The sequence below is a fragment of the Castor canadensis genome, chromosome 16, assembly GCF_047511655.1.
Source record: "Castor canadensis chromosome 16, mCasCan1.hap1v2, whole genome shotgun sequence".
In the NCBI taxonomy this organism is placed as follows: Eukaryota; Metazoa; Chordata; class Mammalia; order Rodentia; family Castoridae; genus Castor; species Castor canadensis.
The window spans coordinates 123,463-145,563 of record NC_133401.1 but is presented as its reverse complement, the minus strand read 5'-3'; the positions used below and the strand labels follow the sequence as shown (position 1 = coordinate 145,563).

Sequence of the window (22,101 nt, the reverse complement as noted above, 5' to 3'; positions counted from 1 at the left end):
CAGTCGAGTCACCAGCCTCATCTGGCGTGGAGCTCTTCCGGGTACCTGCTGCGCAGGCGCCGTCCCGCCCCGCCAGTTTCCGCCCGGAAGTTCCTGGAACTGCTGTCCTGTTGTTCCTTTACCGCGGACTTTTAATTCCTCCACGGATTCCCTGAAGGTCTGTGCTGGGGCGAGAGAGAAAGCGGCCACGTGGACCCTGGGGGGGTGCAGGACCGGCGACCCTGAGGAGGTGTTGGCCAGAACATGCAGGTGGTCGTCCCGCAGGTCCGTGACACAGGTGGCGGGCGGAGCCGAGCCGGGCTGGGAGGGAAAGTGGCAGCGGCCATGTGTGTGAGTGCGGCCAGGAAGGCGCACCTTGGAGCAAAGCCTTTCCTCACTTGGTCGTGTCACATCTGGTGGCGTCCTCGTGGCCAGGGCGCGTCAGTGGCACAGCGCAGATCGTTGTCTTGCGGGTACGCGGAGGCGCCTCCTGGAACCGTCACGGGGACGCTGCCCCCAAGGTCCAGGTACATTTGTTACGCACGAGCATCAGCAAAGTACGGAGTTGCAGCATGCATGTCTCCATGAAGAGAGGAGGAATTGCAGTGGGAGTGGCTTCTGGAGTTCTCTGGACAGTGATTAGTTCCTCCTTTAGCCCAAGTGACTTTATTTCTTCTGTTTTTGGGCAGTACTGGGATTTGGACGAAGCGCCTTGCAAGCACTGCACCCTTGAGCTTCACCCCTACCCTATTTTGCTTGTAATTAATTTCTCAGATGGGGTCTTTTTACCTTAAGCTATCATTTGTTTTGTTTAGCGGTGGTGGGATTTGAACTCGGGGCCTTGAAGGAAACAGCTTTAGCGCTTGTGCCACGCCCCCGCACTCAGAGAGTTCTTGCTTTTGTCTGGGGAAATCCAAATCCTCAGACCCTGGTCTTCCTCCTACCTCACCTTCCCGTGTAGCTGGGATTGAAGACATGTGCCACCATATCTAGCAACCCCGCCCCCCACCATGCATTTTTGGTTTTTTGAATAGTATGCTCTTTAAATTTTTTTTTTTAATTGTCGTGCTGGGGGCCCCGGGTGCATTTTTAGCAAAGACATAATGTTTTTTAAAAGTAATTTCTCTGTTTTTAAAGGGGGCTGGCGTTTGAACTCAGGGCTCTATGCTTGCAGTAAATACCTTCAAGAGGGAGGGGATCCAGTTTAACATGCATGGTTCCCTTTTGTTCACAGTAACAGGTACGTCTTCACTGGGGACTTTGTTGCCTGTTCTTGTATAAGGGACTAATCTCCTACAGAGAGGCAGAGAGGTTGTTTTATTTTTGTTTTTGTTTTTTCACTATATCCAGCTAATGTGTAGCGTTTTGAGCAGGAGAATCAGGACCAAACACTGCCTGTTGGCTCATGAGTCTGCTGTTCTCTCAGCTACACCTCCAGAATGGGCTTCTAGGAGAAATAAAAAAATGAACCAGTTTCCAGTGAGTTGTTCATTTATTCTTCAGTTTGTTTTACATAGTAATTGATGAATTTGTGAAGTCTGTAAGTACAAATGGGATTGTAGAAATGAGTAAAACAGCTTCAGGGTAATGCACATAAATAAGATACAGTTGACATGCAGACATTGGCAGGGTTTTCCTTTTTGTTTTTTGTTCTTCAGTACTGGGGTTTGAATTCAGGGCTGCACACTCTACCACTTGCTAAGCAGGCACTCTACCGTGTGAGCAGGTGTTAAGATGTTAAAAACATCTGTGTTGAGTACAAATTTGTCTCAGTATTGAGGTTGAAAACCCTGTGCTTATTAGACATGCGCTCTACCACTTGAGCCATACCTACACCCTTTTTCCTTTAGTTATTTTTCAGGAAAGGTCATATGTGTTTTGTCTGGGGCACCATAATCCTCCTATGTCCACTTCCTTTGTTGATGGGATTATAGGTGTGATGCATCACACCCAGCCTGTATTTTGAGATGAGGTCTTGATAACTTTTTTGCTCCTGTATGCTTTGAGCCACAATTTTCCTATCTCTGAGTCCAGAGTATCTAGGGTTAAGAGTATGTGCCACCATGCCTGGCCTGATCTCTGGTATTTCTGATGCCATGACAAGAAGAAGTCACATTTGTTACATGATTTGAATGCTACCTGAGAAGAGAGCATGCTAACTTCTCACGGGATGTAAAAACTTCACCAAAGGCTAACACCTTACTTCTTTTCATAGATGGTGTGGAGAGTGGAAATAGCCCTTCTATAGTTCTGCAGTGGAAATGGTTATCTGGTGCTAATGCAATACTCTCTTAATAAATTTTTCTGGAATTGTGGTCCGAGGCAGCTTTTGGAAGGCCATATTTGATTCGTGGATAAAACCTGGAATATCTGGAGGATTGAGTAGACCACAGGTTCTTCAGTGACTCTGTACCTGTCTGTCATTCCACATGTACACGTGCAGACTGTTCAAAGTTAAATTTCCTGGCAGATCTTCTCACTGTTCATTTGTCCTTTAGCCCACTCTGTGTTGTCTATTCAAAAGCCCATTTAATAACTTAAGTGTAGTCCACGTCCATCACCATTTACCATATTTGAAGCTCCCGCTTGTGATGTGCTCCTTGACATTCTTCTTTGTTAGTCCCTGTCACAGCCTTTCTCATGATGTCTTCTCTGTTGCCCTGAATTCTGCTTTTTCTGCTCCTTAACAGAACTCAACCAAGGGCTTCATCCTGGGCCCCATTCTACTCACTCAGTGGTTCTCCTACATGGATCTAGCTGTCTGGGGTTCACACTTCCCTACATACAGCACCAACCTTCAATCCTGGACTGCTCCTTGTCTGTCGGGTCTAATCTCATTTGGTGTGAACTTGTGCAATTTTTGTTTATTCTTTTCATTTTGTCCTACTGTTTGCATACAGTGCATGTAGGCAGAGGATCTGACCATGCTCATGAATAAACATGGTAACTGCAGATGTCATTCCTGGAAAAACCTGAAGAGTGTGTTTGCACAGAACAGTGTTTCTAAACTGAGCACATGGTGACATCCTCAGGGGGCCCCTAGAAGAAAGCGTTCAGGAGTTAGTGGGACACACTTGAGAAAAGGTCAATGAAAAAATATGCAAAGAAAAAAAAAAAGGAAATACAAATTTTCATAGTTGCTAACTTGTTTTTGTATGTTTCTCAGTGACTATATTTGTACTTGTTATTAATATACAGTTGTATGTAATTCAAAAGGATCTGTCACGTTTACAAACTCCTTTAAAGGCTGCTTTTAATTTCACCGATATTTTAGCTAACTATTTAAGAATGAATAACAAAAAATAGATGTTTGCAGCAGCTATGGCTATGTTTATGGACTCTAACTGTGTAGTTTATAGTTGGTTAAGAACAAAATGTTCATTAGTTGAACATTTTAAATTCACAGTTGTATTTTGAGGCAGAACATAATTGCGAAATGTGCTTTACCATTCACTTATTTGCACCCTAAAGGTAAATCTAAGCCTCCAAACTCCACGTTTCAATCTAAGGTATTTGCTCTGGTCTCCAGTGACGCTTAAGATGTTCCATTTCGAAAACTGACGGATTTAAATAGAACTTCTCTCTACCTGTCACAATTTTCATGGTCAGGGAACTAGACACACCAGTATGGCTTGTGTTGTGTGTGTCATGGTGTTTCTTGTGTCTCTGGTCTGCTTCAAGGCAGTATGGTCAGCTACAAGATGTCTCTTGTCCTAGCTGGAAGGTCACTAGGGGCACGAAGTTTGCCATCTGGCCAAAAATGACTCACATTTTGCCAGAGTTCAAAATGTACTTGGCTTCTCAGTCCTCCAGAGATCTTTACCTTCCTGTTTTGACACTGGTGGGCAGGTCAATTAAATCAGGTTCTGGTTGTTATCTGGGGCCTAACAATTACATCAGTCTCTTGTCTGGCATCAAGATCAAAGAATTGATCTGAGAGACAAGGAGTGTGTGGCAAAGAATATTGACAGTGGAAAGTGAAAGAAACGCCATCAGAGGAGAAGCCAGGGCTACAGCCTTGCAGCTCAAGAGTGCAGTTGCCTGGGGTCTGTGTGGTTTTATGTGGATTGAGCCAGACTGGTGGAAAAAACCTGGGTGTTTCAGCAAGTGGCCTTATGGCAATTAGCAGAAAATCAGATGTTATATAATGGATTTCTCATTGTGCATGTTCATTCCCATAATTCACTGTGTTAAAATTGTATGCATTACATGCAAGTAATATTAATGAAGCCTTAAGTAGGGAAAAACACCTAAAGGGTTACTACAGGTGACAGGTGGGGTACACCACACATGCTTTCAGAAGTGGTAGCCATTGGTTATCACCCTACTTTGCAGGATGTGGGGCCCATTAGCACTGCAGTGTTAACCATGAAAGGGCCCTTTTGGGGAGCAGGGAGGTTTGGATCTCATCTCCCCTACATGTCTTCACGTTAGCCCTGTATGCCCTGGACCCCTACATCATAGTAGCTTATTATCTCCCTGTCCACACATACCCATCACACAATGGGGACAGTGGCATGAACATGGTGGGCTTGGGTCTGTGGGAGGCACCCTGCACACAGTGATCTGAGTGTTTATTTCCATCAAGCACCTGGGCCAGTTTGTTGGTTACAGCCTAGTCCTCCCTGGGAAAGAACTCATGCCTCTTCAGTCTGCTCTCTGGGCTCTTGCCATTCTGAGTTGATGTTATGTTTCCTTAAGAAATGCCTCAGTTTGCAGTTGGTAAACTTTCTCCACCTATGGCTTGCTTACATTAAGTAGAGTATCCAATGTTCCTCTTATCATTGTGTGTGTGTGTGTGTGTGTGTGTGTGTGTGTGTGTGTGTGTAGATCTCAGGGCCTCGTGAATGCTAAGCATACACTCTACCACTGAGCTACACTCCTAGTTGTCCCTACTTTTCACTTTTTTTGACTCTTTTTCTTGACACAGGCAATGACACAGTGGAATCACTCTTTTTAAGGGGCACGCTTCCTATGTACCAAGATCTATTAGACAGGAACTACCCCCTCTCCCCCCACACATGCTCTTTGTGACAGGTCCTTGTTCTCTGGCCTCCCCTTCTCTAAGGCAACCTTTGAATGTTGAATGGTCTTCTTCAATTCATCTTTCTCAGAGACAGACAGAGGAGGCTGGTAGTCCTTTCCGCCTTCTTCCCAGAAGTCACCTTAGGCAGACCCTGAGACGGCAAGCCTCCCTCTCAGGGTTCCATGCTGTGAGAGGTAGCAATTTTGCTGAATATTCTCCAGTCTATGATCCACAAAACTTTTTCTCCAGGTTTCAGTGATGCTTTTATCCTCACCAAGAGTCCTGACTCACTTCCAGCTTGCATTAGGAGTCCTGCAGGCCGCACCTCTGCTTGGTTTCCCAGCAGTGCTGCACATTGTAGCTTTTTATTCCCGTAATACTCCTGGTTTGCAGATTGTAGTTTTCTCATCTGTGTAAAAGCTCTGCTCAGGTGGATGCACATGCAAAATGCCTGTAATCCTGGCTGCTCAGGACTTCAGAGGTCAGGAGGCTCGAACTTCAAAACCAGTCCCTGGCAAATAGTTCCTGAGACCCTCTCTGAGCTGGTGGAGTGGCTGAAGGTGGTAGTAAGAGTGTCTGCCTAGCAAGCGTGGGGCCCTCTGTTCAAACCCTAGGGCCGCCAAATTAATAATAATAATCAGCTCAAATTGTGGTGACTATGTCTTCACTCCATGATTTATGGAGACTCTGGTGCCTGGCTCATCTCAGGCACAGATGAAGTGAATTAAGAACTGGGGAGGATCATCCGAAAACCCAAGGGTTGCTGTCATTTGAGGAGACGCTCTTGGGGCTTGTTAGGGCTGTCTACAAGCACACCTACTTCCGTGGGGTTGTGCACCAAGGAGGTCGCAGGGTAGTTGGTGACTGGCATCCCACAAAATTAGTGTTCCAAGAGACACGAGTGAAGCCGCATGACTTCTTTCAGCCTTACCTCTGAAGTGCCCAAATGCCACCTTTGCCATGTTCCATTGGCCAACCAAGACCCTGAGGCTGGGCAAGCAAGGCTCAAAGCTCATGTTTCCACCACAGAGGTAAGAATTGGAGAGGACTTGTGGTCCATATAATCTTCCAGAAAGCCATTGGTAACAGTGTGTACATGTGTCACAAGTACATTGTCATTTCCCTTGTGAATATTTCTTTGGCTCACAGGTTATTTCAAAGTGTAGTATTTAATTTGCAAATATTGAGGCTTTCTGGATATTGTTTTTTTCCAGCAGCAGTTGGGTGGGAACTCAAGTGCTCATGTTTGACAGGCAGGTACTCTACCACTTGAGCCACTCTACCAGCCTTTTTTGGTTTTGGCGTTAGGGTAATGCTGTCATTACGGAATAAATTGAGAAGTACGGATTATGCTTCTGTTCTCTAGAAGAGATTGTAGAGAATTAAGAGAATTTGTTCTGTAATGCATGGTTGAATTTACCAGTGAACTCCTGTGGACCTCATGCTTTCTGTTTTTGAAAGGTTGTTCGTTGCTTTTTGAATACCTTCTTTCTGGTGTGCTGGTAGAGTTTGATCTCAGGGCCTTGTTCTTGAGAGGCAGACATTCTATCCCTTGAGCCACCCACCCTCCTTGCCCTCAATTCCTTTAATAGAAATGTGTTCACACTGTGTTTTTAACTTGTGAATTTGGATAAATTGTGTCTTTTATGAAATTGTTCCATTTACATAGCCTATTGAATGTGTGGACATAGAGTTGTTCACAGTATTCCCATGTTATTCTTTTACTGTTCACAGAATATGTAGTGACATCCCTTTTTCATTTCTGTTACTAGTACTTTGTGCCCTTTCTCTTTTATTTTCTCATAACCTGACTGTATGCTTAAGGATTTTAATTTTTTTTTTTTTTGTGGTACTTGTGTTTGAACTCAGAGTCTCCTTTGTGCTCAGCAGCTTCTCTGCCACTTGAACCATGCCCCAAAGCCATTTTTACTCTAGGTATTTTTCACATAGGATCTCATGGTTTTTGCTGGGCTGGCTTGAGAATGCAGTCCTCCTTCCTATAGCCTTGCAAGTAGCTGGGATCATGTGCACTGTTGCAGGAACTGTATAGAAAGTATGACTGACCCAGGTGGTTGCAGGAAAGGAAGGTTTATTACGCTAGCGGACCAGCACTTGGATATCTCCAAAATGGCACAGGCCCCCGAGCTCCGGGTGGCTGAGGTTTTTATACTGAGAAAAGCAGCAAGCAAGCAAGTGGGGAGAGCAGAAGCAGACTTGGCGGTTAGCTGTTCAAGGCTATAGTATATCATGTCAGCACAGCTGTGGATGAAGGCCATCCATAGTTTCTAATGAGATAGATGGATGCAGGGGCCCTGGCTAAGGGGAAGGGCTTTACTTGTCTTTGATCCTTTTCCCTGGCTTTGATCTCTCTCTGGGTTTCCTTATCATCACCACCCCCAGCCTGACCTCAAACTGTCATCCTGTCCATCTCTGTCTCCTAAGTAGCTGGGCATGAGGCACAAAAACTGGGAATTTTGTTTGATGATTTTCCTTTTTTCAGCTAGTATGGTTTTCTTCTTTTTTTTATTGTTGTTCTGGGTGGGGTACGTTGTGCCATTTACAGAAGTTCTTGCAATATATCAAATATATCATACTTGACTTCACCAGCCTCCACCATTCTTTAACCTCTCTTCCCCCATTCCCAGAACAGTTTCAACAGGTCTCATTTTTCCATTTACATACAGATGTACTTAGAATTTGCACTATATTCACCCTCCCACGTCCTTTCCACATCTCCTCCCCCTCCCACTTGTACAAACACCCCCAGGCAGGACCTGTTCTCCCCTCCAGCTCTCTGATTTTGTAAATGAAAAAAAAGTCATTTTTGTTTTAGATACATACACAGGGAGTGTCCTTGTGACATTTCCATGTATGTATTTATTATAACCCAAATTGTTTCTCTCTCCTTCCTTCCTTCCTTCCTTCCTTCCTTCCTTCCTTCCTTCCCTCCCTCCCTCCCTCCCTCCCTCCCTCCCTCCCTCTTTCTTTTGCAGTACTGGGACTTGAACTCAGAGCCTTCACCTTGAGCCACTCCAGGAGCCCTATTTTTGTATAGGGTTTTTCGAGATAGGGTCTCAGGAACTATTTGCCTGGGCTGACTTTGAACCGCAGTCCTCCTGTTCTCTGCTTCCTGAGTAGCTAGGATTACAGGAGTGAGACACCAATGCCTAAGCCTTTATTTTTTTGTATTGATGTTTCTATGGAGCCCTTGTTTTCCATTGCTGATTTTCTTTGTCAAGTTTCTGTCTCAGTTTCACTGATTCCACTTGTAATTCTTCTTATTGTTTTTCTCGTTTTGCTGGTTTTAATTTTTACTTTCTCTGCATAGTTCCCTAAGGTAGGAACTTGGATTATTGATTCTAAATCCTTGTTTTGTCTGTTGTACACATTGCTGCCATCAATTGTCCTCTAAGCACTGTTTTTGCTGCTTCCTCAGATTTTCATAAAATGTGCTTTCATTTTCATTTAGTTCAAAATTAAGAATTTCTCTTGGGAGTTCTGTTTTTACTATCTGTAAGTATGTTGTTTAATCTCCATATATTTGGAGTTTTTCAGTTTTCTTTTTGTTATTTGTACCACTCTGGTCTGAGAGCAGACACTGTGTGCTTTCTAGTCATTCAAATCTGTACAGGTGTTTTCAGGCTGAGAAGGTGGCTTGTGTTGGTGGTGGTCCACACGCACTTGGGAAGAATGTGTAGTCTGTTGCTGGAAGCAGTGATCTATTGGTGGCCAGTTACATGCACTTGAACTCAACTGTTGAGTTGCGCTGTGTGGGTCTGCCTTTTTTAGAGTGGATTGTTGAAGTCTCCAGTTGTGCTTGCGGGTTCATCTTTCTCTTGCACTTCTGATAATGTTCCTCTCCCATAGGATCAGAGTCTGTTGTTAGTTGCATGCCTGTTAAGAATTGTTACATGTTGCAGAACTGATCACTGTGTTATTACCTAATGCCCCCTTTCTTGGTAACTTTCCAGGCTCCTGCTCTACAACTCAGCTACATTGCTAGCCCCTATTTTCCTTTGATTAGTGTAAGCATGATATATTTTCTGCATTTGTTTTTTTTTTTTTTAATTAACACTTGTTTAGTGTGGATTAATTTCCCAAAGGTGTTTCATTGTGACATTTCCATATACATAGGTGCATGTAATGTACTGTGTTCACATTCACCCTGTCTCCACCCATTTCCTTTTAATTCATATGTGTTTATATATACTTACTTATGTTTTGGTGGTACTGTGGTTTGAACTCAGGGCCTCATGCTTCTTACTTAGGTGCTTTACCACTTCAGTTACTCTTTCAGCTCTGTTTTGTGTTGAGTATTTTCAAGATAGGGTCTCCAGAGCTATTTGCCTAGGCTGACCTTGAACCTTGATCCTCCTGACCTCTGCCTCCTCAGATGCTAGGATTACAGGTGTGAGCCAGGCATATGTGTTTGTGTTTAAATGAACTTCCTTTGGCCAATACACAGTTGGAGTTTGTTTTGCCCACCTGGCCTTGCACGCTGTCTGTAGTTTATCCATTAGCTTCCTTAGTGCCTTGATCAGAGTTTTAAAAAAATGTTTGCTTTGTGATAATGCCATGTCTGGTTCCGATGCATCCTCTACCACTTCAAGTAGTGGGTTTTTTTTTTTCCTTGTAATATACGTAGAAATACTTTTTTCATAGCCTGACACATCATGGCAAATGCAAGGAATGCTTGGAAATAATACATTTAGTAATATGGTAGGGTATCAGGGAGGGCAAGCTGTGTTATTCTATTCAGGCTACTATAATAGGATGACACAGACTGGTGCTGTGTGCTCTGTCTCCTCGACTCTCTTTTGGATTCAGGAAGAGTTGTTGTATTTTCAGTTCCTTCAGCTCTGTATTTGATTTTTTGGATGGAGTGACAGTTTCCTGTGTTTGTCAGCTTTTATCATTATTACAAAATACCTCAGATAATCAGCTTAAAATGAGGAAAGATTTATATTGTCTGTTGGCTTTGGAGTTTTCAGTGCATTATCACTTGGCTCCATTACCTTTGGTCCTGTGCAAGGCCCCAAAATACATCATGGCAAGAGCTCATGGCAGAGGATGCTGCTTACCCCATAGCCAGGAAAGGAAAAGCAGACAAGAATTGGCTAGGTCACAATACGCGCTCCAGGACACAGTTCCAAAACTTGTTTTAAAGATTCCAACGCCTGTCTGTCCCACCATGGACTGGGTCCTAGCCTTTCACACATGGTCCTGTATGGCATTTCATATCCTATCTAAAGCTGAACAGATACCATGTTGGTGTTTGTATGTTGATTTATTTATTTGTTTTTGAGGCAAGATCCCTCTTTACCTCATAGTGGCCTTATGTGCTCTGTGTAGCTCAGACTCTAGCCTTCACCTCCTCAGTGCTTGGATTACAGGTGTATACCACCGTGCATTGTCCAGGGTCAAAGTTTAAAAGGAACCTTCTCAATGTCTATGTGAACCATGGAAGAATTTGTCTTCATAGAATATGAATATACTTAATTATGTTAGTGGAGCTTCTTTTTCCCTTTTTCTTTCTGAGACAGGGTGTCACTGTGTAGCCCAGGCTGGCGTGGAAGTCATGATCCTCTGAGTCTTGGGATTACAAACATGCACCACCATGAAAGCCTCAGAGTTCTTGTCATTGAGATTTTCTTTATTTTAGGACAAACTCAGAAAATTCTTTCATGGTCTTTGTAGTCTATTTCTTGTCCCTTATCAGGAAATACTAGTTTCTTGTTCTAGTTTTTCTTGTTACTTTCCTTCTCTGAAGACCGTCCATTTCATTCTCTGTGATAAGTTTAGGCAGCACGAAACTTTTGTAACTTAGCAAGTTATTTTCTTCAGCTTATATCTCTCTCCTGAACTCTGGAATCATGTATGAAATTGGTAGTTGGCCATCCCATAGATGGCCAAATGTAATATGTTCAAGTCTGTGCCACTTTGTTGGATTTGTTTTTGTTTTGTTTTGGCAGTGCTGGGGTTTGAACTCAGGGCCTTGTGCTTGCTAGGCGGGTGCTCTTAACATTTTGGTACTCAGCTAGCCCTTTTTTTTACATTGAGTATTTTCTTTCTTTTTTTTTTTTGGTTTTGGTGTTGTTCTCCTTTTCTTCTGCGTGTGTCTGTTGGGTATTTTTGAGATAGTGTATTTGCCTGGGGTACCTTCAAACCTGGATCCTGCTGGTCTCTGCCTGCAGAGTAACTAAGGTTACAGATGTGAGCCAGCAGCACCAGGCCTGCTGTAGTATTCTTCTTCCATTTTCCAAATTACATGTTGCGGCGCCAGTATTTAAGTTATGTCAGTCATGCAGATCATCTGGAAGTAGAGTATCTTTTTCCCTTCATTCAACAAGTCCTTACCAAATTCTGCTCCTGCCCTTCTTTTCTTTTGGCTCCTTGAAGGTTATCTCTATGTTCTGCAGTGTTACTTCTTCTCTGTGATCTGACGTCTCACTCTGGTTTCTTACTCTTTAACTCTCCCTTAAGCCTTTCCAATTCTCCTCCCAGGGATGAGTGTATTGGAATGTAGATCTGCTCAGTTTGCTCAGCTGTTCTCACCTGACCTCTCATTTTACACCAGTAGATTGGGAAATGGCAGAGATGCCTGAACTGAACACCAGCAATCTTTTTGGAGGCAGGGAGAAAATGTTGTGATGCCTGCATGCATATTTTTAGTTTATTAGTCATTTGCAAAGAATCCTAGGCTTCTCAGTGAAGTGCAGACTCATCATGCAAAATAGAAGTGTGTGTCCTCCTTCCCTGCTTCATTTACACTGAAGCTGTAACGCACTTCCCCTAACAGATTATGGGTTTTGATGCATATTTAATGGCTTTTTCGTGCCAGATCATAAGCTCCTTGAAGAAGCAAATTTTTATTTTATTTATTTTATTTTGTACTTAGAGTGGAACTTGCTATGTAGCCCAGGTTGGCCTTGAACTCGCAATACTACTATATCATCCTGTTCAGTGCTGGAATTACAGCCATGTACCACCAGGCCTGTTTTTACTCATACTTTATTCCCTTGGTATAAGTATGTTTTTAGGCTTGTGAGGTAAACTTCGTTACGATATTTTTAATACTGTTTAGTACTTAATAAATTATTACAATGGCGGTACATTCCTGTGACTTTCCTTTACCATACAGAGTGCAAAACAAGTGGCATTTTTTGCAAAATACATATAAGAATACCCCCACTCCCACATACAGAAGTAGAACTTTCATATTCCAACGGCTGGTGAGTTGAGAAGAAATATGGCATTCCAGGAGTCAGTGTTGTTTGAAGACGTGGCTGTGGACTTTACCTGGGAGGAGTGGCAGGACCTGGACCATGCTCAGAGGACCCTGTACAGGGAGGTGATGCTGGAGACCTACAGCAGCCTGGTGTCCTTGGGTGAGTGAAACGCCCTGTAGCCCTCAGGAGCAAGCGCTGTCTTCTTAGTAAATATATGAAAACTATTTGGGTGCAAACTTCTAGCCCATGAAGAACTCAGTTGTTCACCCTCTCTCATGAAAAGCTCACGTGTCCCCCTATATTGCGTAGTTCCAAAGCTAGGGTTTTTCTTGCTTCAAAGAACCTGATTTAAAATGGAGACGATGAAACAATTCAGGGTATGAGACATATATGTAATAAGGAAGTGTCACAGTGAAACTCCCTGTATAACCATCATAAACAAACAAAATTTGTTTTTCAAGAAAGAAGGAAAGAAAGGTAAAAGAAGGCCAGTGTGTGGTATGGCATAAGGAAAGGGAGTGTGGGGGGGTGAATATTGTGGAAGTATTATGCATTCATGTAAGAAAATGGGACAATGAGACCTGTTGAAACTGTTCTAAGAATGGGGGGAGGGAGAGTTTATTATAACTACTTGGTAAATGTCACAGCGTACCCCTGGTACAACTATAATATGCTAGTACATCAATAAAAGAAGAAAGAAAGAAATTAAATCAAAATTTAAATGTAGGTCCTCAGTGAAACTCGTCCTGTTCCAAGTATTTTAAAGTGGTTGCTGTGGCTGGCAGCTCCCTTGCTGGTAAGAAAGGTACAGAACATGTCCGTCATCGCAGAAATGGATAGTGGGGGGCGGGAATACCTGACTTAATTGTTTGACGAAATCCTACCTTGTTTTGCATGAACAGGCAAATGCGTCACCAAACCTGAGCTGATCTTCAAGCTGGAGCAAGGAGCAGAGCCATGGATTGGAGAAGAACCCGCAAGCCAGAGCCCACCAGGTGAGTCAATGCGTCCTGAGTGAGGAGGGCATTAGAGGGGAGCCCAGCAGATGTTGGCCGTATTGCACTGACTTCCCCAGGTTATCTTCCAGATTGCAGACCTAAGGATGGTGTGCTCGCACACATCAAACTTGTGCGTTACATGCCCCAAGGAGGGCTCTCTCACATATATTTTTTACCTTTATCCCAAATCTAAACCCTACTCTTAGACATTTTTCTTTGGTATTTACTTTCTCAGTCTTCTGAGTTGGCTCACCCTCCATGCTCATGGATTTTCTCAAATTTCATTAATAAATTAAAAAGTAATAAGTTAATTTATTACTAAATTAATAGATTTATTAATAAATTAATAATAATTTTTTCATTTTCATTAATTAATTAATTTTTGTGGGACCAGGGTTGAATTCAGGGTTTTGAGCTTCCGAAGCAGGCGGGCCCTTGCAGACCAGGTGCTCTATCACTTGAGCCACAACTCCAGTCCATTTGGCTGTGGTTATTTTTGAGGTGGGGTCCTGTGATCTATTTGCCTGGGGCTGGCCTTTAGCCAGGATTTCTGAACTCCGCCTCCCGAGGATCTAGGATTAGAGATGTGAGCCTCTGGCACCTGGTTTAAAAAATTTTTTGAGACAAACACCTGATATAGACCCTGACTTTCCTTGCAGTCTGGATGTTCCTGCTTCTGCCTCCTAAAGGATTGGATTACAGGTGCCTGTCACCCACCACGCCTGGTGTCTCAAGGACTAGTATTGCCTGACAATTATTCGTAAAATATTTATGCTTCATCACATCGTACGGGAGCTGATTTTAAGCACTGGCAATTTTATAGTTGTAATGATGTAAGAAATTATGAAAATAATGTCTTTTTCATTGAATTTGTAGTGTGCTGAGAGAAAAGCAAGAAGTAATGTACTTTAAGTAGTCAAGTAAGAACCATGAGCAATATTTCATCAGCGTGAGAAAAGAAAACTTGATATGTCATCATTTAGAAAGGCTGGTCAGAGAATACAGTCTTAGGTGGAGTTTGTTTGTTTGAATTTGCTGTGCTGGGGATTGCATCCAGGGCCTCAAGGGTGGTGGTCAAGTGTTGTACCACTAGGCTACATTTGTAGTGGGATTATGAAGTGTTCATCTTGACATAGCTTGAGGTTTCAAAATTTTACACATAATAGGTGAATATGAAGATCTACATTTGAGACTCTATATCGCTCTTGGAACCACAAATTTGGAAGTTGGTTAGCTTGAAGCTGTTATTTAAACTTATACAGAGCAGTTCACATGGGGAGTGGATGAGAAAATGAGAAAAGTCCAGACTTACCCTTGTGAACCATGATGTCAGACACCATGGATTTGGGAGGATCCAGCATATGGGTCTGCATCTGTGGAAAAGCCAGGACACTCAAGTGAACCAAGGGCTTCACGTTGAGGAGCTCACATCTCTGCTTGGGAGTGCAATTTGATGTTAGCATTTCCATCTTCTCTCAGTGGGTATCAGTATGAACAAGAAAGAGGAGGAGGAATGTTGAGAAGACTCCATTTTGTATGAAAGTAGGAGAGGGTTGACGGTCCCGTGCACAAGATAACATCATTCAGGAGAAATTGATTATCAAGCCTGGGTGTCTGTACCAGGAATAGAGGGGAGATACTGGGGCTTTTGGTCTTAGAAGGAGCAAGAAAAGCACTGTATAAAGATGATGGGCTTCATAGGTGGGTGTCCAGGGTGGTGGGATGAAGAAAAAATTTATGTTTCTGAGAAACAGAGTTAGTGAGGTTCAATTAGAAGTTTGTAGGAATATAGAATGGGAAAGAAGACATTTTATGTTTGAAAAACTCCCTAGATACATATAGTTATTCCCCATGTAAGAATGAAAGCTGAACAACTGTAGATGCAAATGCCGTACCAACGTCACGTTCCTGCTGTGGTGTCAATCAGTCGGACTTCACTTGTATTATGCAAGTTGCTGGTTCTAAAAATTCTTGTACTCATCAAAGTAGAATAATGAGAAGAACAGCAGCAGGAGACCCCAGCATTGTCAAAACATAGAGGAAAGAAATGGCAGGGCAGAAACATTCCATGGAAAATGATGCCTAGGCTGTAGGTGACTATTTTAACCAATACTACCACATGCAAATAAAATGAAAGAAGCAAGGAAAAACAGTTCAACATTATAAAATCTATTACTGTCATTTATTCCTTGAAGTCAGTGGGAAGACAACTGTACAAGCGAATACCTGTTGTGGTTTTTATGAAAGCTTATGCCAGTAAGAGGGGAAGAACCTCCTTTGTGTACACATGCACATTCCATAGAAATGCTTAGTTGTGTTTCATGTATATGGTTGTTTTCTTTTTTCTCACTTCAGATGTCGAGAAGGTGGCTGTCATAATTGAGACCAGTGAGGAAAGTCAAGACAGACGTTTGTGGCAAGCTGGAATCACTATGAATAACATACCATCTAAGGACCGAGTTATATTAGGACATGCCATTCACTTGAGTTCCAGCCATATTTCAAATCTGATTATAAAGAATGCAGGCTCTTTAGGAGTGAAGCCCAAGGAGATGAGTGAATGTCAGAATAGATATCGCCCTAGTAAGCCTGATGGGATGTATGCTGGTGAGAAACCCTATCAGTGTAATCAGTGTGGAAAATACTTTGTCAAGAAGTCACACCTTACCCAGCATCAGATATTTCACAGTGTGAAGAAGCCCTATCAGTGTAATCAGTGTGGAATAGCCTTTCACAGGAAGTCATATCTCACCAAGCATGAGATACTTCACACTGGGGAGAAGCCCTATAAGTGCACTCAGTGTGGTAAAACCTTTGCCAGACAGTCATACCTCACCATGCATGAGATTATTCACACTGGAGAGAAGCCCTATAAGTGTATTCAGTGTAATAAAACCTTTATCTCAAAGTCAAAACTCACAACGCATGAGATGAGTCACACCGGAGAGAAGCCCTATCGGTGTAGTCAGTGTGGAAAATCCTTTCACTTGAAGTATATCCTCAATATACATGAGATAATTCACACTGGGGTAAGGGCTTATCAATGTAATGAATGTGGAAAAACCTTTGGCCGGAAATCACACCTCACTAGGCATGAGATAATTCACACTGGGGAGAAACCCTATCAGTGTAGTCAGTGTGGAAAAGCCTTTCACCAGACGTCAGACCTCATTGGACATGAGATAATTCACACCGGGGAAAGACCCTACCAATGTAATGAGTGTGGAAAAACCTTTGTCCGAAAATCGCACCTCACGGGGCATGAGAGAATTCACACAGGGGAGAAGCCCTATGAATGTAATCAATGTGGAAAAACTTTTCAACGGAAGTCAATCCTCATTGGACATGAAATGATTCACAGTGGGAAAAGGCCCTATCAATGTAATCAGTGTGGAAAAACCTTTTGCCAGAAATCACACCTCACTGAGCATGAGAAAATTCACGCTGAGGAGAAGCCCTATCAGTGTAGTCAGTGTGGAAAATCCTTTCACCTGAAGTCAGTCCTCATTGGACATGAGAAAATTCACACTGGGGAGAAGCCCTATAAATGTAAGGAGTGTGGGAAAGCATTTTGCTGGAAATCAAGCCTAACGATGCATGAGAGAATTCACAGTGGAAAGAAGCCCTATCAGGGTAATCAGCGTGGAAAAACTTCAGGCTGGAAATCAAGACTCAGCAGTCATGAGATGTGTCACACTTTGGAAAACCCATACAAGTGCAATCAGTGTGGTAAAACCTTTTTGGGTCAGTCACGCCTCACCACACATGAGAGAATTCACACTGGGGAGAAGCCCTTTAAGTGTATTGAGTGCCATAAACCCTTTGTGTCAAAGTTACAACTCACTAGGCATAAGATGATTCACACTGGAGAGAAGCCCTATCAGTGTAGTCAGTGTGGAAAAACGTTTGGCCGGAAGTCAAACCTCATCGGGCATGAGAGAACTCACACTGGAGAGAAGCCCTACCAGTGTAGTCAGTGTGGAAAAACGTTTAGCCGGAAGTCAAACCTCATTGTGCATGAGAGAATTCACACTGGGGAAAAGCCCTATCAGTGTAATCAGTGTGGAAAAACCTTTGGCCAGAAGTCAAACCTCAGCAAGCATGAGAACACTCACAAAAGAGGAGTCTTCTGAAGGTAGAAGAGATTTCTCAGAAATCAAACCTCAGAAAACATCAGCATATTCTCACAGTGGGAAAATCCTGAATGGAAGAGACTAGCTCTGCCTCCTCTTTCTGTGGCCAGCAGTTCACAGCTGTCTGTAGAGACAAAGACACCAGTGATGAACATTCTTTCCAGTCCTAAATTTAACAGTGACCTTGCAGTCTTACAAGACACGGGTGGGAGCGCTATGTGTTTTCAGTCACTGTGATTTTACACAGAAATGAAGAGAACAGAGTACTTTCCACTACTGGCCTAACACCATCCATTTGTTACATGTGAGAAATGAAACCTACTCTGTTCAGCCATTTTATGTGTAGTCTGTGCATTTCAGCAAACACAGCCACTATTGCTTACTCACTTTATGAATTTGGGAGGTGTTCCTTACAGACTCATCCAGTTCATGTTTATCTGAAGATTCAAACAGAAGGAAAACCTGTGTTGTCCTCTTTCAACTCTAAGTCAGGTTTTGGGAGAATGAAAGAAATGTGGGGGCCAGGAAGCAGTGCCTCATAAATATACTCCCAACTATTTGGGAGGTAGAGGGTGGAGGATTGCGGTTCAAGACTATCCTGTGCAGAGAGTTAGCGAGACTCCATCTCAACTAATAAGCCAGGTGTCACCACAGCTGTACCCAGCTGCAACCCTAGTTTTGTGATTGGCATAGGTAGAAGGATTGTAGTCCAAGCCACCCTGGGTAGAAACTGAGGCCCTATATGAAAAAATAACTGTAAAAAAAGGCTTGGGATATCACTCAAGTGGTAAGTATCTACCTGCCAAGCTTGAGGTCCTGGGTTCACACACAATTCTGTCCATAATGCCCCCGATTAGAAATTCCATCTCCATCCTGTTTAGAGGATTATTTGGGGTGGCTGTCACTTTCTTCTACCGAAAATTTCTTCCCCACAGAATCTTAGTAACAGGCCACCAGTATGCCCATAATACATGGTTGCATATGCAGTCTTCATAGGAGGTCCCATTTTCAGGGTGGGGTGTAAATGTCCATTGTCCCTGAAATCTTGGTAATCACTGAATTTGTGAGCCTGGGGCTGCTGACACTGTTAGGATCTGTGTTTATAGGATACAGAGAAGCTGTGAGCAGTGTGTCCTGAAGGCTTAAATCTCCAGGTATTCTGAACATCCCTGAGCCCAGCCCACATGATTGATAGAAGAAGAAAGTATTCTTTTTTCCAGTATGGTGTTTTCTCTGGCTCTGAGTCTGTAGAGGTGGGTCGCTTCTCTTGATAATTGAGTCCTGCCTTCTCAATTTGCCCTGTGTTTGAGTTCTTTTTGAATATCTCAAAATTACAGTGGGTATACCTTTCTATAGTATGCCGCAGAGTGAATGTTTTTTATGACCACTGATATTGACCTATTATTTCACTTATGATCTGTGTTGACTTCCTTAACACATCCACAAGCCTTTTCTGAATTCTGATTGGGTTTGCATTGATCTTAGATCTCAGTTTGTACTGTCTTGGACTGGACCATTTCACCCAGGTAGCATGGTCTCTCCAGGGAGACCAGACTACAAGTTCCATAGTGGTGGTTCTGGCAGCAACTGATCAGGCCCCAATTCCCATCCTAGAACAGATGCCAAAGTCATGCTTTTGCCACCTCCACCACTGCTCACTGGGGACTCCCCAGACTGTGTTTACAGTCCCTGGTATGTCCCAAATGCTGACAGCAAGGTACATACTTTAAATAGCAGTGTGCATACACATACAAGGCAGCGAAATACCTAGGTGTATCTTAGGAAAAGCAAACCAAACATAAGGAGTTAGAGTACCTGTCATTCTTTATACACTTGGCTTTAAATCAAACACAATTCTTAGAGCTTGTCCCAAATCTCTAAGTGAGTGGTAAAAGATTCCACCTGTCAGACTGCTACAACAATTCTAAGTGTGTCTACATCTTACATCAGGTTTAGCATGTATAAAGTGAACCTAAGAGTAGGCAAGTCCATCCAGCAGTAGGAAATCGTTCATGTGTGCTACACTCTGATATACTCCTACATCATATTGTATTTTAACGGAAAAATAAGTCTCGTGATCTCCTCAGAATTAACTGCCTGTAGCATCTACAGATTTTGCTTAGAGGAGCACAAAGGAGATGAAGGAGAATGATCCAGTCTAGACAGATCTGACAGAGTATTTGGCTCTTTACTTTTTGTGATTTTTTTTTTTTTGAGATAGGGTTTCATGATCTGTTTGCCCAGGCTGACTTTGAACAGTGATCCTCCTGATCTCTGCCTCCTGAGTAGCTAAGATTACAGGCTTGAGTCACTTGTGCCCAGCCTGTGGCGTAGTATTTTGGAAATAAAGGCCTGGGGAATAGATTTGAGGGTTTCAAACATGAGAATTTCCAGAATGTTTGGCAACTAGGGAGCAGTTTTCAGCACCACTGATTCTTTCATCACCCAAATAGAAACCTGTATGCATGAAATGCTAACTTCCCATTTCCCTCTCCATCAGCTCCTAGTAAAGGCTACTGCGTATCTATGAATTCTGTCTCTTATAAGTAGAACCATAATCTACAAGGTTTGTTCATGTTCTCACACCTATCTGTCCTCCATTCCTCCTTATGACTGAATAGTACTCAATTGTATGGTATTGACATGCAGTTTTATATAGTACTTGTAACCCTTTTTATTTCTGCAGTATTGACAGTAATGTTCCCACTTCAGTTTCAAATTTTATTACTTGACTCCTCTACTTCTTTGCTAGTCTTGCTAAAAGTTTGTCAAGTTTGTTAGCTTTTCTCAAAAAACCAATATTTTGTGTTACTGCTTTTTCTTTTGCTTTTCTACTTGATTTATTGTTTCTTTCCTCTGCTAGCTTTGGGTTTAGATTTCATTTTTGCTGAATGGAGATCTTTCTGCTTTTCTCACAGAGGTGTGGAGAAAAGCCTCTTGAGTAGGGCTTTTGATTTCACTGTGTGAGTAAATGTTGATTCATTGTGGTTTTGTTCCCATTGTCCTTAGTTATCTTCTTTCCTTTGTGATCTTTTTGACCCTCTGGTTGTTTAAGAGTGTGTTATTTATTTGCACATGTTATTGTTATATGTAAATTTCCAGTTTTCCTTCTGCTGTTGATTTCTGGTTTTATTCCACGATGGGTGAGAAAATATCCTATATGATTTCAGTCCTTTTACATGTATTAAGAATTGTTGCCTAACACATGATGTGTTCCATGAGCCCTTGAAAAGAACATGTATTCTGTTGGGGTTGGTTGCAGTGTTCTGTATAGCCTGCTAGGCCTGCCTGGTTTATAGTGTTTGTCAAGCTCTCTGTTTTACCATGGATCTCAGATATGATGTGTGAAAGTCTGTATTACATCTAGTTTTGCTTCCTATATATTGGGAGTATTCATGTATTGGGAGATATTATGATAAAATTGTTGTATCTTGGTGAATTATAACTTCTACCAATATATACTGTCCTTTCTTGCTATCTTTTTGATGTAAAGTTTACCTTGCTTGATAATATTCTCGTTATTGAAATATACTGATTTAAAGGAGCCAGTTTTCTCTGTCATTCTGTCTTTGTGTATGTTGGTAGTCAAACTGAATCTCTCTGAATGCAGCTTATATGGCTCATGGTTTTCACATCCATTCTGCCAGTCTCTGTCATTTAACTGGCACAGTTTAACCCATTTGTATTTATACAATGGCTGAGAGGGAATGCCTAACTCCTGCCATTTAGCTATTCACCGTATGACTTTTCTTTTTCCGGAATTGAGCTTTGACCTCAGGGCTCTGTATTTGCAAAGCAGACGACCTACTGCTTGAGCCTCCCGTCCCCTCCATTTGTCTCTGTTTTTTTTTTGTTTTTTTTTTTTTTTATTGTTTTTTTCTGGGGGAAGTATTTAGAATGTTGGAAGTATTTGCCTTTCTGGCCCTGAACTGGGATCCTCCATATATCTCAGCCTCCCAATTGCTAGGATGACAGATCTGAGCCACCAGCATCTGACTTCTGTATGTCTTATATGCATTTTTTTCCATTCCTGCAGCACCATTTTCAGGCCAGGGAATTTTACGCTAGGACCTCACGAAAGCCAGGAAAAGACTCTACCACTGAGCTATATCATAGCCCTTTCAGTTGAGTTTTTGTACCGTGCCATTTTGATTCCCATTTTCTTTCCTTTCTGTATTCCTTTTAGATTTTTTTTTTCTTATTGGTCATCCTTGCGATTACAATGAATATCTTAAACTCATAGCAACCTCGTTGCAGTAATATCCATTTAGTTTCAGTTGTATGAAAATACTCCCTTTATATTGTCATCATCACAGATTATGAAGGGGGATTGGGCTGGAGCATAGCACTCCTGGCAGCAGCTCGATCTTGGAACGACAAGGGAGGGACAGGTGTTGAGTACCTTAGGACCAAGCTGAGGCCTGACCCAGGAGTTGGAGACCACACTAAAAATTTAAAGTGAGATGCCTTCTCCATAAACTTTAAACCCTCCCCTATCCTTTCCTTTGCTTATAATAATCGCACTGTGGCAGATCATACAAGGTCTCTAACCCCCACTTGGCCTGATCAATTAGAAATGCAATGGGCATTTGTGCGGGGGTTTCTATGCCAGACCCACTTCTTTCTCTCTTTCCCCTCCCCCAACCAGTGGTTTTAGAGAAAAGGTGGGACGCACACCTCACACAGGCTTTTTATTTAAAAAAATAAATGAAAAAACTGCCTCTGGACAGGCTGAT

At 42.5% G+C, this 22,101-nt stretch overlaps 1 protein-coding gene across 8 annotated transcripts; it reads left to right on the top strand.

Annotated features, from left to right (window-relative positions):
• Nucleotides 1–66: 66 nt before the first annotated feature.
• LOC109688152 (zinc finger protein 39-like) lies at nt 67–20,910 on the top strand. 8 transcript variants are annotated; one of them, XM_074057879.1, is made up of 5 exons: nt 71–1,219; nt 1,330–1,458; nt 12,147–12,393; nt 13,137–13,229; nt 15,588–20,910. In XM_074057879.1, the coding sequence occupies exons 3-5, from the start codon at nt 12,255–12,257 to the stop codon at nt 17,363–17,365; spliced, it is 2,010 nt and encodes a 669-aa protein (XP_073913980.1). In that variant the 5' UTR covers nt 71–1,219; nt 1,330–1,458; nt 12,147–12,254; the 3' UTR covers nt 17,366–20,910. The 8 variants fall into 8 exon arrangements, with proteins under 8 accessions (XP_073913986.1, XP_073913980.1, XP_073913979.1 ...); XM_074057885.1 differs by lacking the exons at nt 1,330–1,458; nt 15,588–20,910 and adding an exon at nt 13,892–15,581 and having other exon boundaries at nt 67–264; nt 12,267–12,393; XM_074057878.1 differs by lacking the exon at nt 1,330–1,458 and having other exon boundaries at nt 71–264; nt 12,267–12,393.
• Nucleotides 20,911–22,101: the final 1,191 nt, after the last annotated feature.

Excerpts from the sequence above, each read along its gene's own strand:
- LOC109688152 (XM_074057878.1), top strand. The coding sequence starts at position 244 with ATGCAGGTGGTCGTCCCGCAG. Across the intron at positions 265-12,266 it reads TGCAGGTGGTCGTCCCGCAG|GAGTCAGTGTTGTTTGAAGA; the intron begins GTCCGTGACACA and ends ATGGCATTCCAG. Across the intron at positions 13,230-15,587 it reads CGCAAGCCAGAGCCCACCAG|ATGTCGAGAAGGTGGCTGTC; the intron begins GTGAGTCAATGC and ends TTCTCACTTCAG.